This window comes from Prionailurus viverrinus, chromosome C1 (genome assembly GCF_022837055.1).
Source record: "Prionailurus viverrinus isolate Anna chromosome C1, UM_Priviv_1.0, whole genome shotgun sequence".
Classification (NCBI taxonomy): domain Eukaryota; kingdom Metazoa; phylum Chordata; class Mammalia; order Carnivora; family Felidae; genus Prionailurus; species Prionailurus viverrinus.
The window spans coordinates 84611956-84626879 of record NC_062568.1 but is presented as its reverse complement, the minus strand read 5'-3'; the positions used below and the strand labels follow the sequence as shown (position 1 = coordinate 84626879).

General features: G+C 36.3%; 1 protein-coding gene across 1 annotated transcript in view; it reads right to left on the bottom strand.

Moving 5' to 3' along the window:
- Positions 1–14924, bottom strand: part of LRP1B (LDL receptor related protein 1B) — a 1903200-nt gene that overhangs the window by 996044 nt on the left and 892232 nt on the right. Inside the window, exon 6 of the mRNA XM_047873645.1 lies at positions 4035–4292. Within this exon, the coding sequence (XP_047729601.1) occupies positions 4035–4292 (258 nt within the window). The remainder of the gene's footprint in view (positions 1–4034; positions 4293–14924) is intronic.

The following is a 14924-nucleotide window of genomic DNA, read 5'->3' as shown; positions in this document are numbered from 1 at the left end:
ACTCTATACCTAGGAATGAACAGTCTGGTCCTGAATCATCTTGTTATCAAGGGATTAACACAGTGAATATTCTACCTATCTCAATTATCTTTGTGTACTTTGTCCTCAGAAAACAGCTGGACATCACCATTTTTTTGAATCCCATCATTCTTGTTGATTTGAGGCATTTGTGTCCCTACCACAGTACTCTCCAAGAAAGACTGGGGGAAATAATTAGTTGTTGCAAATGTACTTTGTATGAATATTTAATTGGAGAATCAATTTTGCTTACAAAACACTTCCAAAATTTTCTTCAAAGTCTACAATTTTCTGGCTAAATCCCTAGATATTAAACATCAGGTATCTTTTAAAAAAATAGTAACACTGAATAAGAAATATAATCATACTTTGCCCAATGTGCTTTGGTTACTATACTTTATTGAGCATATTATTATTAGTCTTTATTCTCTCACAATATTGCTAAGGAGTGATTCTTAATGTTAAAAGTAGGCCTCTAGGGTCACCCAAGTGGCTCGTCAGTTAAGCGTCTGACTTCGGCTCAGGTTATGATCTCGCAGTTCATGAGTTAAAGCCCCACCATTAGGCTCTGTACTGACAGCTCAAAGCCTGGAGCCTATTTCAGATTCTGTGACTCCTCCTCTCTCTGCTCATCGCCCACTCACACTCTCTGTCACTGTCTCTCTCTCAAAAAATAAACAAACATTAAAAAATTTAAAACAAAAAATAGGCTTCTCTAAGCGGCTATATTAGAATCAATTGGTGGGCCTTTTTTAAAGTCTTTATATATTGTTGAGAGACAGAGAGGGCAAGTAGGGGCAGAGAGAGAGGGAGACTCAGAATCTGAAGCAGGCTCCAGTCTCCAGGTTGTCAGCAGAGCTCAACATGGGCCTCAAAACCCACGAACCGTGGGATCATGCCTGAGCCAAAGTCAGACACTTAAACGACTGAGCCACCAAGGCACCCTAAGAGGTGGGTCTTCTCAAACAATACAGCCTTCCACAATTCACCTTGTCCACTTCCCTTCCAAGATTTGTATACTTCTCTCCTATTTAGAGACTGTCTTTTTGAGCCATTGTCCCTAACATTAGTGTGTCTAATCATTTTTGGCTCACTAAAATGAACAACAAAAGTTGAGACCCACAGGGGCAGTGTGGTGTTTAGCAAAAGCTGATAAAGTCAGACCCAACTCACACCTATAGCCAATACTCGTTGTGTCCTGTTACCCAATTTCTCACTGTCCCAATTTTCCCCTCATCATAAGAGACACAGCTATGCCTTCCTAATGCATACAATCACTTAACACACTCCCTAAGTTGAAGTTGTTATTTTTAGTAGATTTGGGAGGTTCTTTGAAAGCACCAGTATTTGCACTTCTAATGTAGAAGAACACAAGATTTAGTTGTCCCATCTCTGCCTTTGTTTTCGTCAATCAGTATTGTCTAACATATCTGAGATCTGTAGCTAATTTTTTTTTATATTAAAAAACTTGAGGGGCGCCTGGGTGGCGCAGTCGGTTAAGCGTCCGACTTCAGCCAGGTCACGATCTCCCGGTCCGGGAGTTCAAGCCCCGTGTCAGGCTCTGGGCTGATGGCTCAGAGCCTGGAGCCTGTTTCCGATTCTGTGTCTCCCTCTCTCTCTGCCCCTCCCCCGTTCATGCTCTGTCTCTCTCTGTCCCAAAAATAAATAAACGTTGAAAAAAAAAACTTGAAGAGCATACAGGAATGTAGTGGGTATCCAATGAGATGAGACAGAAAATACAAATTTTAATACTGAACTAAATTATTTAAATATACCATTATGCAAATTTTAAATGCAAGTCAGTTTGACCTGTAATGATTGCTTTTCTCCTCACAGTAAATTAAGAAAATATATATTATTATTATTTTTTTCATAAAAAGAATGCTTTCTTCAGGCAAATTCAGAGAAAAGCATCTATGGAAGAAGGAACAGTGCCAGTTATTCAGGCATAGTCTCATTGGTTCATTATTTTTGCTTATGTGGTACAAGAGATTTTATGTAATTATACATGCAAGAAATATTCCAACTTCATTATCAGCTCACAGAGTGTCATGGTGAATGAAGAGCTCACCATATCCAATGGAAGCTATTCTCTGGCACGGTGATAAAATGCATGGATTACAAGCAGTGACAGAGGAGCCCGGACCTGCTCATACCTCTGCCCCAGTCCCATCATTAACTTACTTCTACACATTTAATCTTTATTCTACATTGACTGAAATTGCACAGCTTAAACCTTTGTCAACAAAATATTTACTCTAATTAAAAGATTTCCATTGCATTTATTACTTATAGTTCAAAATGAATGTTCTTTTCAGCATTTCAGTGAATTGCTTAACAAAAATCTCTTTTGTTTTCTAGATTGGCCAAGCATTGCCTTATAAATCAAAAGAAACCTAAGATACAAATTATATTCTTCCGATATTCTAATGTGCAAACGCTTTGCCATCCCCAGATGTACTAAAAAAAAAGTAGTTGTTTCAAAAATACATGTTACAAGAGAAATTAATAATATTATTAGGACATATTAAATGTAGAAAAGTTGCTTAAGTAAATTTGGAAAGTAATTTTACCTGGCAACTTTGAATAGCCTAGCTATTTGACTGTCACTATTCCATTTGCTAGGGACAAATGCATTTGGATTACTTGAGGTAATCACTAACATGGCAGGGACTGGGACTTTTTGTTTGAACACTTTCCAACAGCTGGCTCAGCCAATGTCTGAAATACTCAAATCACACGGCAGCACTCCTTGTGCTGGTACTACTTGCTATTTACTATTTATTAGGAATTATCATTTCCCATAAAATCCTTAAAAACAGCCAGGGACCTTTGCTTTTACAAGGCATTTTGGTCCAGTATCAAAATAAGTGGCTTTAGCAATTATTTTATTTATGTTAAGAGGATTTTCAAAGTGTTGGATTCTATTTGTTAAACATTTATTTATTTTCACTAAACTGTACACAATCATACTTTATATTCCATTTATTATAATTTTTGCCATTGGTTTATTCAATATCATCATACTTATCAAACATAACATATTATTTTCTTATGTTTAATAAAGATTAATAATCAATCCTTCTAATTGTATGTCAAAAATATTAATAAAATATAATTATTGAATCCAAATCACCAAACATTCTGTCTGAAAGCTACATTTATTCTATCACACGACTGTCTTTTCTTTTCTTAACTTGACTACAGTTTTTCTTTACTTTTCTACCAATTTTTATGTTAGCAGCATTTGCAAGAATAATTTTCTGTAAATCAAAAAAATAAATGGACATGTCTTGAAATTCCCATGCACACGGTTTCCCCAGGAAAGCACAAATACTCCTGTGCTGGAGAGATGGAGGGAAGGAGAAAGAGAGAGAAAGGGAGACAGCAAACATCAGCATGAAAGATGGAATGAATGTATTCGTGTCTGTGTAACAATGTGACTTCAATTTACAGCAATATTCAGGAAGAAAAGCACAGCTACTAGTTTGTGAATTTCTGGACCGAGAAATCAAAATAAATCAAAACCACAAATCAGTCCTTTGGAAGATGCATAAAAACTCTGATTTGCTAAGAAAAAAGTCAACAAACACAGGTAGTTGTTACCAATTAGCATAAATCTAATAGTTTTCAAGGCATTTTAACAAACACTACAGTTGATGAGCTTATAATTATCAACTCTGTTTCTTGCTTTTTAAAATTTCCACCTTCACTCTCACATTGTGAACTATCACTGAGTGGCAAATTACAATTCTCATTTAGGTGACACTGTAATAAGCATTAAAGAAAGAATTAAAATTAACTCCTAACTTGTTACTTGCATAAACAGTGAAACTACATGTGTATGTGTGTGTTTATTCAGAACAGGTAGTGAACACGTTTATTTGTCTATTCATATTTACATATATAGATTTCCAATAGCCATAAACTATGTTAGAAAAATCTAAGAATCCTGTTTACTGATCTGTAAATGAAATCCTTCAAGGGTGACATTTCATATGAGTTGAAATACTCACTGTGGAAGGACTGAAGAATATTAATGGTCCACTCCTCTGTTAATCTTCCTGTTTTTGTTATCTGGATACATTTGAGCTGATTTGAAGATTCTCTTGATTCAATCCAACAAATCATGTCTTCATTGTAAATAAAATCCAGAGTATGAATTTCATTTCCATTGACCGAGCTCAGGGTTGCCATTTTACTGCCATTAAGATAGAAAACCTCAATTGTTTCAGAATTTGCAATTAATAGCATAGGTGGCCTATCTGTCGGTTCTGGAATAAGAGAAAAAGAGAAGTGAGCTTAGTAAAAGTGAGTCCATTTTTTTCATAATTTTGAATTACTTACTACAATTTATTCCTATATTTTAATGCATCTTTAACATTTTTAAAAAATGCTTGCAAAAGTATTTATTAATAACTCATATATGCTTCACTGACTATATATTGTAGTTGGCTTCTCTAAAGAAAACATAGTCCACTGAGCATTTGTATTCTTTATTTCCTTAAAAATAATGTATTGTGTAAATGTTAGTACAATACTATTTACTTTCACTGTTGGTAAATAAAGGAAGTTCTGTGAGATTGTTTTGTTGTTGTTATTGTTTTAATTTTGTTGTTGTTGTTGTTGTTGTTGTTGTTGTTGTTGTTGTTTTAGCAATGAGGATGGAGGTGGACTGACCTCACCCTACAGTTTTACAGGCTTCCCTTGTGAGCAAGGGTGTACTTTTTTGAGGTGGATGCATGAGGCCAGAAGTGAATTTTCTGGAGTAGAACATGCAAACTCAGAAGCCCATATAAACAGCACCTGTGACTTCAGCCTTAGTGGCTCCTTGACTGACTCCAGGAGTCAAATAATCACTAGATCATGACTAGCTTATGATTCCTGAGCTGCTTCTTTTTTATAGTCAAGAAAATAAGATTGTGGAAGTAAAAGAAAGTTGCTCAATACTATTTTTAGAACAATGCATCCTTGCTTTTGTGAAGATTGGTGAGTTTTTGATGAATATGCACTAATTGACCAAAATTTCAATGCTTGTTAAGATGTAAAGGTAACAGTAATATGCCATACAAAATTAGTGTTGAAAGTTTAGCTATACAATCATAATCAGAGTAGCTTTTGTGCTAATTAGGAAATAGGATGAATTTGGAAATCCTCAATTCCTCTTTTTTTTCCGTCCTTCATCCAAAGTGTCAATAAATATCTTTGATTCTGATGTCAAAACATATCAGGAATCCCACCACGTCTCAGTGACTGTTACTACCACCCTGCTCCAAGCTGCCATCATCTCTCAACCCAAATGATTCCTAGAGCCTTCTAACTGGTTTCTCTGCTTTCATTGATGCCCTCCTCCTCTTTTAGTCTTTCTCAACACAATGGCCAGAGTGATACCTTTAAAATGTTAACGTGAATCAGTTTTCTGCCCAATTCCTCAAAGGGTTCCCATTTCACTCACAGTAAAAGTCAAAGCCTTTATAATAGCCTGTAAACCCCTCCATTAACTGTATTCTCATTACCTGTTTGATGTCATTTCTTTTATCTCCTTATTAATCTCACCCTTGTCATATTCCTCCAGACACACCGACCTTCTTACTGTTCCTTAACCAACAAGCCAAGTAAGCCTCTGTCTCAGAGGCTCTTCCTTCTTCCTAATCACCACCACTGCCTCCCCCCCCCCCCCCCCCCCATATATCAGAATGCCTGACTTGTTCACCTCTGTTAGGGTAGTATTTGAAAGCTACCTTTCCAGCAATGACTTCTCTTACTACTTTATTTTGTGAAAATTGCAAGCCCCTACAAACTCTATATACTAACTCTCTATAAGCTTTCCCTGCTTTATTTTTCCCATATCACCACCAAACATTGCATGTATCTTTTTTTTTTCTGGTTTATTATTTTCTCCTTCTGTCACTGTACCTCTAGCATTTAGAATCTAGTGTTTATTCAATACAAATTTTCTGAACACGTAAAATGGTAACATGGAATTCTTTCAGAGTACAGTTCTTTAGAAGCATTCTGTGAAATGTGACAAAATAATTTCGTTTTCTAACTGATGAATGGAATACAGAGAAAAACTGGCTAACAGGAAATTTCATAAACATCATTTGATCATTCAGGAAACAGATAGCATTGCAAAGAAAGGAAAAAAAAAAAAGCAAATGAGTATGCTACGGGTAATATAATTAAATAAGCCTAAACTTTTAAACAATTATTTAATGGTTTTAATCATTTCTGATGTGAGTAGGGATATCAGGTTCCTTGTGTTTTACTCAGATAGAACGGCATTTGAATTTTTATCCTCTGAGGAATTAACTCAATCTAGGCATAAAATTCTTCTCCACCTTTAGAAAGACCCTAAAGTTTTTGACTTAATAAAAACTTCTAAACAAACAGAAATAAACAATAACAAAAAGTCTCAATGAGATTATAAAATTAATTAGCCTAAGAGTTTCTTCCCAATAAACAGACTTTCCCTGAACCGCCTACTATAAGCCAATAAAAATGAAGTCTTGAAAATGCTAAGATCATTTCCACGATAAAGTATTGTGAAAATTGTGAATTATCTATGCTTAACATAACCTTGTCTAGGGACCACACTGAAGCTTGCTTAGCTGGTTGGCTTCTCTCTTAACTTTTTAAAGCCCCTTTGAACTATGCAATGCTTGCTCTTGCCATTCTCTAATTTAGAAGTCCAGACTTGGTCCCTTTTCAACACTCCTAGCTCTGTTGTTTTCCAGTTGACCTGAGCGCTCCTGAAACCTGTTGGATCATAGATTTCTCAGGTTATGAAGAGGTCTTAGATGACTGTGCTATCATGTTAACAAAGACACACTGCCAGTCTGTTAGTACTTACTGTCTTCTTTTGACAACTGAAATGACCTTTGGTGACATTGCCTCTTATTAAAAAGTGAACTACGACTGAAAGCTTCTTCGCTTCCAAGCTTTATGAGAAGTCCAGATGTAGACGATAATTTCTTAACTGGCTACCAGTCAGTAAATTTACTTATGTAATAAACATTCTTTGGAGTAAGGCTAGAATATGAAAGAACACCAAGATTCCCCTTAGAAACTGAGATGAAAATGAATTACTGGTCAACACAGGTAATGCTTACTTGATGTAACTGATAAATCTATTTGATTTTTGTAGTTGCTTTTTGAGTAAATCAGGTGATTGTTTTAATGCAAAATATAGCAACTACTGATTTTATTACTTCTCATAAACAGAAAACCAATAAAGTCAGGTTCTTCATAATTTGACATGGTTTGATTTGATAATGGTGACTTTAAAAATTCAAATGATGTACTGGAGGAAGGACGCTTGTTAGTGTGATGATATTCATGTCTCATCTATTAACTATGTTTTCCCTCTTTATACAAATAAACATAGAGCGTACTTATGGGGTTGGGAGGAACCCAGTGAAACACAAAACCCATAAAAAAATCAGGGGCTAAGTGTATAAATCTTTTTTTTCTATTTCATGAAAACTGGCATATGTAATCTGCCTCAACCTGTACTATGTCTGATCTCCAGTTGCATCATTACCTCAAGTTCCCACATGCCAATGGAAGAACATCATTATCTTGGGTAATGAGGATAAGTCTCGCCAGAATAAATGTGATCTTATCAAATGCCATCCTTAGAGTCAGTGGACAGTTCCCAAAGGAACAGTTGCAAAGCACATTTTAGATGACTTTAGTCATAGGAATACCTACATCAACACTTCATGTGAAGTAATAAAGACTAACTCTCCACATAGAAGAGACTGAAACATAAGAAAGCACTCAATGACTATACTTAGAAAACCAAGACTTAGATTGAATAAACCTTTCCAACAGGTTGTCAGTTGAGTCATGCTGTGGGAGCAAAAGTACCCTCATCTTTCTCACCATTCCCCATATGCGAACAGCATAAAAAATAGGTATTTTCTCTCCCAGTTATAAAGATGTGTATTTATGCTCTCTATGGCCAAAAGTTAGTTTTTTCCTATCATATATATTAACCAGTGCTAAAACTTTTGAAGACTGATTAGAAAACTGTGAATTAGAAGGAGAAACTTGAAAACATGGAGAAGATCATTTGACTAGATATCATAATAATGCCTATTTAAATGCCAGGCCACTGTAACTATACCCTTGCAAACATACCCTTATCCTCTCATAGCCAAGAGTATACTGAATGTGTATGTATATACTTATAATATGTTTTGACAGACAGCTGATGCTAAATGAATGTTCTCAGAGTGAATAAAACTTACAACTTATTTTTAAGGTTTCATTTAAACTTCTTATTCTTCCATTCAATTCTAAGAATAATATATCAGTTATTTTCCTTTCAGATGATTAGAATTATGAATTCAGGTACTTACAAATAAATATAAACCTCATAAATACTTATGTTATAACAAATGTGTGTATATATATGGATATACACATGTATAAATGTTTATCATTTGTTATATTATGGTCTAATTTTCCTGTAATTGTGAGCAATTATCTCCACTAATAAAGTTCAGTAGGTACACCTTAATATATGTTGAGCCAAAGATAAAAACAACAAAAACAAAAAGATTCCTAGGTTCAACTCAATGAAAGGTTAAATAATGACTCACATGTAAAGTATATAAAATGAAGGGTCAGAGGAAGACTAAATGTGCAATCGAACAGAAAACTATCATCTATGCAGCCCAAAGAGTGGTTGTTAACCAATACAAATGTAAAATAATTGAAACAGGAATTTTTAAACTTTACTTTTAATACATCATATGCAAATTACATAAAGTCTCTAAAAATAAGAAAAATGGGATGCAGTTAGAAATGAGAACAATGTTGACAATTATAATAAAAATCACACAACCTCTGTAGGAAGGTAAACTACTATATGAAACAAAATGAAGAGCAATCTGTGTGAAGATACTAAATTACAAAAAAATCATCTTGGGGCACCTGGGTGGCTCAGCTGGCTAAACGTCCGACTTTGGCTCAGGTCATAATCTCACGGTTCATGGGTTTGAGCCCCATAGGGCTCTGTGCTCGCAGCTCAGAGATGGAAGCCTGCTTCAGATTCTGTGTCTCCCTCTCTCTCTGCCCCTCCCCTGCTCATGCTCTGTCTCTGTCTCAAAAATAAAAAAAATAAAAACATTTAAAAAAAAAAGTATTAAAAATATCATCTAACAGAGGGCAATAAAATAGAAATTGTTGAATGTGAAATCTTATGAATATAAATATGAACTATCTAGTTTTAAAAAATAAGAAAAAGAATTATTCAAATAATATTATAAATTATAGGTCAGACTCAAATAAGCCAAACTAAAACTATGAATGAAGTTGATATAAGTGGAAGAAAAAAAGATATATGGTTGAAAATTTATCTTTTCCTGTCAAAAACATATATAGCCAAATTTTTTTCTCTGGTTTCCTCAACTATTTTTTAATGGAAAAATTTATTTACTGAACTGAATAACATTTATAATATCATGCCATATATTAAACTATTGTATCGTATTTTATAAAAAGTAAAATATGAGCCAAATGTGGAAACATCAAAGTGCTTTATAAACAGTACTGAGCTGATGGCCAACATGGTGGAGAAGTAGGGGGACTTCCTGCGTCTCCCAAACAAAGAAGGGCTGAAGCTAAAGGACTTTGAACCCCATGAGTCTGGGAGGAAAAGAGACTGAGTCTACCAGGGAGAAAACGGAACAATTTGAGGGAGCATAGGTGAATGATTGTGAACTGGGGTAGATAAAACTGGCTGCATAGGCATGAAGGGGAGGGATTCCCCTCTGCCAAGAGACAAAGGGAAGAGGGGCACCTGGGTGGCGCAGTCGGTTAAGCGTCCGACTTCAGCCAGGTCACGATCTCGCGGTCCCTGAGTTCGAGCCCCGCGTCGGGCTCTGGGCTGATGGCTCAGAGCCTGGAGCCTGTTTCCGATTCTGTGTGTCCCTCTCTCTCTGCCCCTCCCCCATTCATGCTCTGTCTCTCTCTGTCCCAAAAATAAATAAACGTTGAAAAAAAAATTAAAAAAAAAAAAAAAAGAGACAAAGGGAAGAGAAAGAGCGACTGGGGAAGCATAGGACTGTATCTGGACAAGAGAAAAAACTTGGGACCAGGATGGAGAGGGATCCCAACTTTAACTGCAGATTCCATCTTCAGACTGGGGCCAGCTGCCCTGTTCACACACCTGGGGAGGTGGGGAGTCACCTTAGGGTTCAGTGGTAGATCAGTGGTGCAGTCCTCAGCAGGAAAAACCGGTCCCTTCCCCTGAAGGGCTGCAGCACAGGAAAAAACCAGCTGGAACCTCATATCAGGAGGTGTTCCCCCAGTACCGGGGCGCACAGAGCAGGAGTTTAATTCCCAGCCAAGCACCAGGGCAAAGGAGTCAACGGAGCAAGACAGACAGCCTCATCTATGCCTGCAGCACAGTGAGGACGGCTCCACAGGAGTGATTTGGGACACCTGGTCATGGAGAAGAGACTGGGGCATTGCCATGTTTCTCTCCACCACCACCAAAAACAGGACCCACAGTGGAGGCAGGACCACCCTACACCAAACCACACCTCTCAGCTCTGGGTAACTACATATCTTCTGGAGCGAGATAGATGCTGTTGAACCAGAAGAACCCCTCCTCCTTACCAGTGCTGTTGCATTGCCTAGATTAATTCTAGGACAATTCTTGACGTATAGATTTATTCTCCCCCCCCCCCCAATTTCTCTTTCTTATCTCTTCGCTCCTCTAGGCTGTTACTCTGGTTATTGGTTTGTTTAAACAGATATATTTAATCCATTCTCTTGATACATGTTCTACACCTTCTTTACATTCATTTCTCTCTCTCTGGATTAAGCCTTGTAGTCTCTCTGCCTAGTCAATGTTTCTTTTTTCTTTTTCCCCACCCCTGTCATTTCTTTCTTTCTATATGCTCTTCCATCAGCACTGCCTCCACCCTGTTTTTTACCCGTAGCTGGTGTTTCTGTTTTTTTGCTTTTGGATTGTTTTTAGTTTTTTGTCTTTTGTTTTTCTTTGTTTGCTTTATTTGTTTCGGTGTTTGTGTATTTGTTTTCTGTTTGTCTGTATATCTGTTTTCCTTTCCAGGGCTACTTCAAGGAACAAATCAAAGCACACCTGGTGGAGGGTCCAAAACATCACTACAAGTAGGGAAATAAAATAACCAAAGTCACAACAACAGAAAGCAAGTAACACTCTCCAAAAAACACCTCCTGAAGGGCCACGCCACGGACAGAGTATAACCCCCCTTTATTATAGCATTGCTCGCAGGTGCAGAGCACATAACAAGCTTTTAAAAGTCATAAGGGACAGAAAACTAGGCAAAATGATGAAACCAAAGAATTCTCAAAAGAAATTCATGGAAGAAGTGACAGCTAAAGAATTGATCAAAAGAGATTGATCAAAAGAGATTTAAGCAACATAATTGGAAAAAAAATTAGAATAATAGTCATAAAATTAACAGCTGGGCTTCAAAAAAGCATAGAAGACAGTAGAGAATCTATTGCTACAAAGATCAAGGTACTAAAAAAGTCTGATGAATTACAAAATGCTATAAATGAGGTCCAAAAAAGAAAAAATGGATGCGGCCACAGCATGGATTAAAGAGGCAGAGGTGAGAATAGGTGAATTAGAAAATACAAATATGGAGAAAGAGAAAGCTGAGAAAAAGAGCGAGAAAAAAAAATCCAGGATCACAAGGGGAGAATTAGAGAACAAAGTGATTCAATCAAATGGAACAATATCCATATCACAGGAATTCCAGAAGAAGAAGAGAGAGAGGGGGGCTGAAGGTATACTCAAACAAATCATAGTTGAGAACTTCCACAATTTGGGGAAGGAAACAGGCATTTAAATTCAAGAGGCACAGAGAACTCCCTTCAGACGTACTTGAATCAATCATGTACATGACATATCAAAGTGAAACTGACAAAATACAAAGATAAAGAGAGAATTCTGAAAGCAGCTAGGGATAAACAGGCCTTAACATACAAAGGTAGACATATAAGAATAGTAGCAGACCTATCTACTGAAACTTGGCAGGCCAGAAAGGAATGGCAGGAAATCTTCAATGTGATGAACAAGAAAAGTATGCAGCCAAGAATCCTTTATACAGCAAGCCTGTCATTCAATATAGAGTGAGAGATAAAGGTTTTCTTAAACAAACAAAAAATGAAGGAATTCATCACCACTAAACCAGCCCTACAAGAGATCCTAAGGGGGCCTCTGTGAGTGAAATGTTGCAAGGACCACAAAGTACCAGAGACATCACTACAAGCATGAAACCTACAGACATCACAATGACTCTAAACCCCTATCTTTCAATAATAACACTGAATGTAAATGGACTAAATGCTCCAACCAAAAGACATAGGGTATCAGAATGGATAAAAAAAAAAAAAACAGACCCATCTACAAGAGACTCATTTTAGACCTGAGGATACCTTCAGATTGAAAGTGAGGGGCTAGAGAAGTATCTATCATGCTACTTGAAGTCAAAAGAAAGCTGGAGTAGCCATACTTATATCAGACAAACGAGACTTTAAATTAAAGGCTGTAACAAGAGATGAAAAAGGGCATTATATAATAATTTCAGGGTCTATCCATCAGGAAGAGATAACAATTATACATGTCTATACACCGAATTTGGTGGCACCCAAATATACAGAACAATTAAACACAAACATAAACAATCTTATTGATGAGAATGTGCTAACTGCAGGGCACTTTAATACTCCACTTACAACAATGGAAAGATCATCTAGAGAGAGAATGAATAAAGAAACAATAACTCCTATTCACAAATAGTTCCTGTTTGAAAGATGGGTCTGTAAAAAAGCCACATTTAATTTGTTCCCTAAAAAGAATATACTGTCTTTGTATTTGCATGTTTATGTATTCATTTAACAAATTTTTTTTTTTTTAGCACAGCCAGCTGATGTCAGGTACTGCTCTAGATGCTAGGGACAAAGCAGTTAACAAAAGTATAAAACTCCTGTTTTCATAGACCTTAAATTTTAGTGAAGAAAGCAGACAATAAGCAAACAAATAATATTTCATATTGTTTGGCAGTGATAAATTCTGTGAAGAAATGTAAAGCATTAGTAGTAATTGGGATGCAAGATGCTCCTTAAAGACAATAGTTCAATTCATTATATATCTAAAAGTTTGAAACAAAGGGTTTGAGAGAAAGAATGGTGTCAAGGATGATTCCAATGTTTTGCCTTGGACAACTGGATGAATGAGTAGGGGCTGATGTTTACCCCTGTCAGGGAGAGAATCAAGACTGTGTGACACAAACAAATTGATATTTCTATTATATTTCCAATGGAGATATTGAATTGGATTTTAATATCCAAGTGAGTTTGGTGTTGAACAGAGAAGCCAGGTCTGATGACGCAAACCTACCAATCTCAGTCTCTAGATGTTTTATAAAACCATCGAAGATGTGTTTTTAAAGTCATGATACAAGATGAGAGCACTTAGGAAATCAATAGAGACGTCCAAAGAACTGAACACTGATCATGCCAAAATAATGAGGATAATGTAGCAAAAAAAAAAAAAAAGAGAGAAAAAAAAATTCCCAGTAAGCTAAAAGGAAAACTCTAAAATGTACTGCTTTAAAAAGGAAAAGTATTCAAAAAGGAGACAATGATTAGTTGTGTGGTAAGCCCTATAACTAAGTAATTAGGCAACTGGAGGTCACTGGTACTCCTGACAGTAGAAGTTTAAGTGATTCATAAGAATATAAGCCTGATAGGGGCGCCTGGGTGCCTCTTTTGATTGGGCGTCCAACTTCAGCTCAGGTTATGTTCTCACAATCTGTAGTTCGAGCCCAGTGTCAGGCTCTGTGCTGAAAGTTCAGAGCCTGGAGCATGCTTCTGATTCTGTGTCTCCCTCTCTCTGGCCCTCCCCCGATAATGCGCTATCTCACTCTCTCTCTCTAGAAATAAACAAACATTCAAAAAAAATTTTTTTTAAATATAAGACTGATTTAAGTGGGCTCAAGACAGAAGGGGAGAAAGTAAATAAAGGAAAAAAAACACATTCTGTGAGTTTTTCTATAAAGAGAGAAGAAAAATGGAGTGGTAGCTGAAGAGGAATGTAGGTTCAAAGAAAGCTGTTTACTATCATCTTTACAACAAGCTTATATGCTGATGGGATGATCCAGCAGAAGTGAAAATAGAAAACAATTATATGAGACTAATTCTTGAGTAGGAGAGAGAATTTGGGATTGGTCCACAATTGCAGAGAGAGGCCTTAGGTACTAGCCCAGTGTGTTCTTTCACTCAAACAAGAGGATGGTGAAGTGATTAGTTCTAGATACAGATACATTGGTACATTTAATAAACTTCAGGGCGAGAAAGTTCTCTTCTGATTGCTTCTATTTTCTCAAGTAAATATGACACAAAATCATCATGTTAGAATAAGGAGACATACGAAAATTCATTATCTAGGGGTGGAAAAGGAAAAGGTCATTTAATCTATTTCACTGTTTTCTGACCAGGCTGCCAAAGGACATAAACATACAACCTATACTTAAGATTGCAATTTTTTACTTTGTTATTAAAAAGACAGATTAGTTCTAGGTAGGTACTCAACAGTGATTATATACCAAACTTCTAGGTACTTTACCAGATATATTCTTGGCAATTTGATGGTATGTTGTTTGAAACTTCTAAAGACTATTAAAATATAATTTATCTAACAATTTTACACATGTAACCTGTCATGGAAAACACAGATGGAGGCTCTGTGAGTCCTAGTGTTACCAAGAAACACTCACATACATTTAAAACTGTAATCAATACGATGTATTTTCTTTTCTCAGGACTAACATAACTCTAAGCAGCTTGACTTGGAAGAATATGCAGACTACCAGTCATCAAAGTCAAGGGCAAGTATG